This window comes from Amborella trichopoda, chromosome 1 (genome assembly GCF_054954075.1).
Source record: "Amborella trichopoda isolate Santa Cruz 75 chromosome 1, AtrichopodaSantaCruz75HAP2 v2.0, whole genome shotgun sequence".
NCBI lineage: Eukaryota > Viridiplantae > Streptophyta > Magnoliopsida > Amborellales > Amborellaceae > Amborella > Amborella trichopoda.
Genome location: NC_142336.1, coordinates 49,800,643 through 49,801,725, shown reverse-complemented (window position 1 = coordinate 49,801,725; position 1,083 = coordinate 49,800,643). Strand labels below are relative to the sequence as shown.

General features: G+C 44.7%; 1 protein-coding gene across 1 annotated transcript; it reads right to left on the bottom strand.

Annotated features, from left to right (window-relative positions):
- Positions 1 to 243: 243 nt before the first annotated feature.
- Positions 244 to 633, bottom strand: LOC18448887 (protein S40-1). Its single transcript, XM_006858942.3, has one exon. The coding sequence runs from the start codon at positions 631 to 633 to the stop codon at positions 244 to 246; it is 390 nt and encodes a 129-aa protein (XP_006859004.1).
- Positions 634 to 1,083: the final 450 nt, after the last annotated feature.

Genomic DNA, 1,083 nt, shown 5'->3' with positions numbered 1-1,083 from the left:
TACTAGGGAGATCGGATAAGATAGTTTGCTCAAAATCTTGCCAAGAGATACCTATATAAAAAGAAGTTGAAAACAAACTCATTTTCTGGTTTTCTTCTTCGACTCATTACAAGCACCCAATTCACTGTACTTCTAACAAAGAGATGGAGAGAAAGTACATTTGCTCAAAAAAATTAGTAACTTTGGTTTATACAAAGAGAAATGGAGAATTCATGAGAGAGAGAGAGTTTTCTATTTGGTTGGTCAAAAAATGTAACCTTCCAAGAAACCGGTCTGTTTCAACACAGCGTTACGAACACGCCTCAAGTCCCGCCCTTTAAGCGTCCGTCCGTTACCATCAAAAACTGAAAACGCCGTTTTCCGACAACTCCCAGCCATTCTCCTCTCCACCAAAATGTGAGGAGGAACCATCTCGCCCTCGCCCTCAACTTCTTCTTCATCTCCATAATGGAAACCGCCCTTCCATTGGCTCCCCGTTATCTTAACCGGAATCGAAACGGGAAGAGACATCTTCCTTTGAGAGCAGCCCATCGTTTTCTTCACCGGAAGCCAGGTCTTTTCGGGCGCGTTCTGGTCGTCTTTCTCGCCGGAAAAAACCACATCCTCTTCCAGAAGCTCTTCAAAATTGTCCATCAAAAGAAAGCAAACCCCTTTGAGTTGCTTTTATGAAACCTTCTTCAATAATCTTAAAACCAAACAATTGTGACTTCTCTTTGCAATCGTGTGTTAAAGTGGGTATTTATAGAGGGTTGCTATCGTCCAAAGCACACTTCACGAGTCGGTTAAATGACGTCATCAGCAAAAAAAAACTTTGGAGTGTGATGTACGGACGGATGGAGGCTAAGCTCGAGTCTAGGAGCGACTCGACTCGGCTCGGCTCGGCTTAGGCTAGATAGCTTGGTAGCGAAGTTATAGGTGGAGAGTACGCCATGCGTGAAAATCTTAACACAACTTAGGGGTGGTGTAGGATCGAATCCCCTGGCCCGGGCAGCCCTAAAAAATTAGAGCCTCGGCCACAAAAGACATAGGTTAGGGCAGGGTTAGGCCATGGCAAGTTCAATTCGGCGTGGCCCTTCATTATTA

What these genes read in the sequence shown, in the direction of transcription:
- LOC18448887 (XM_006858942.3), bottom strand. Translation starts at nt 633, where the DNA reads ATGGACAATTTTGAAGAGCTTCTGGAAGAGGATGTGGTTTTTTCCGGC.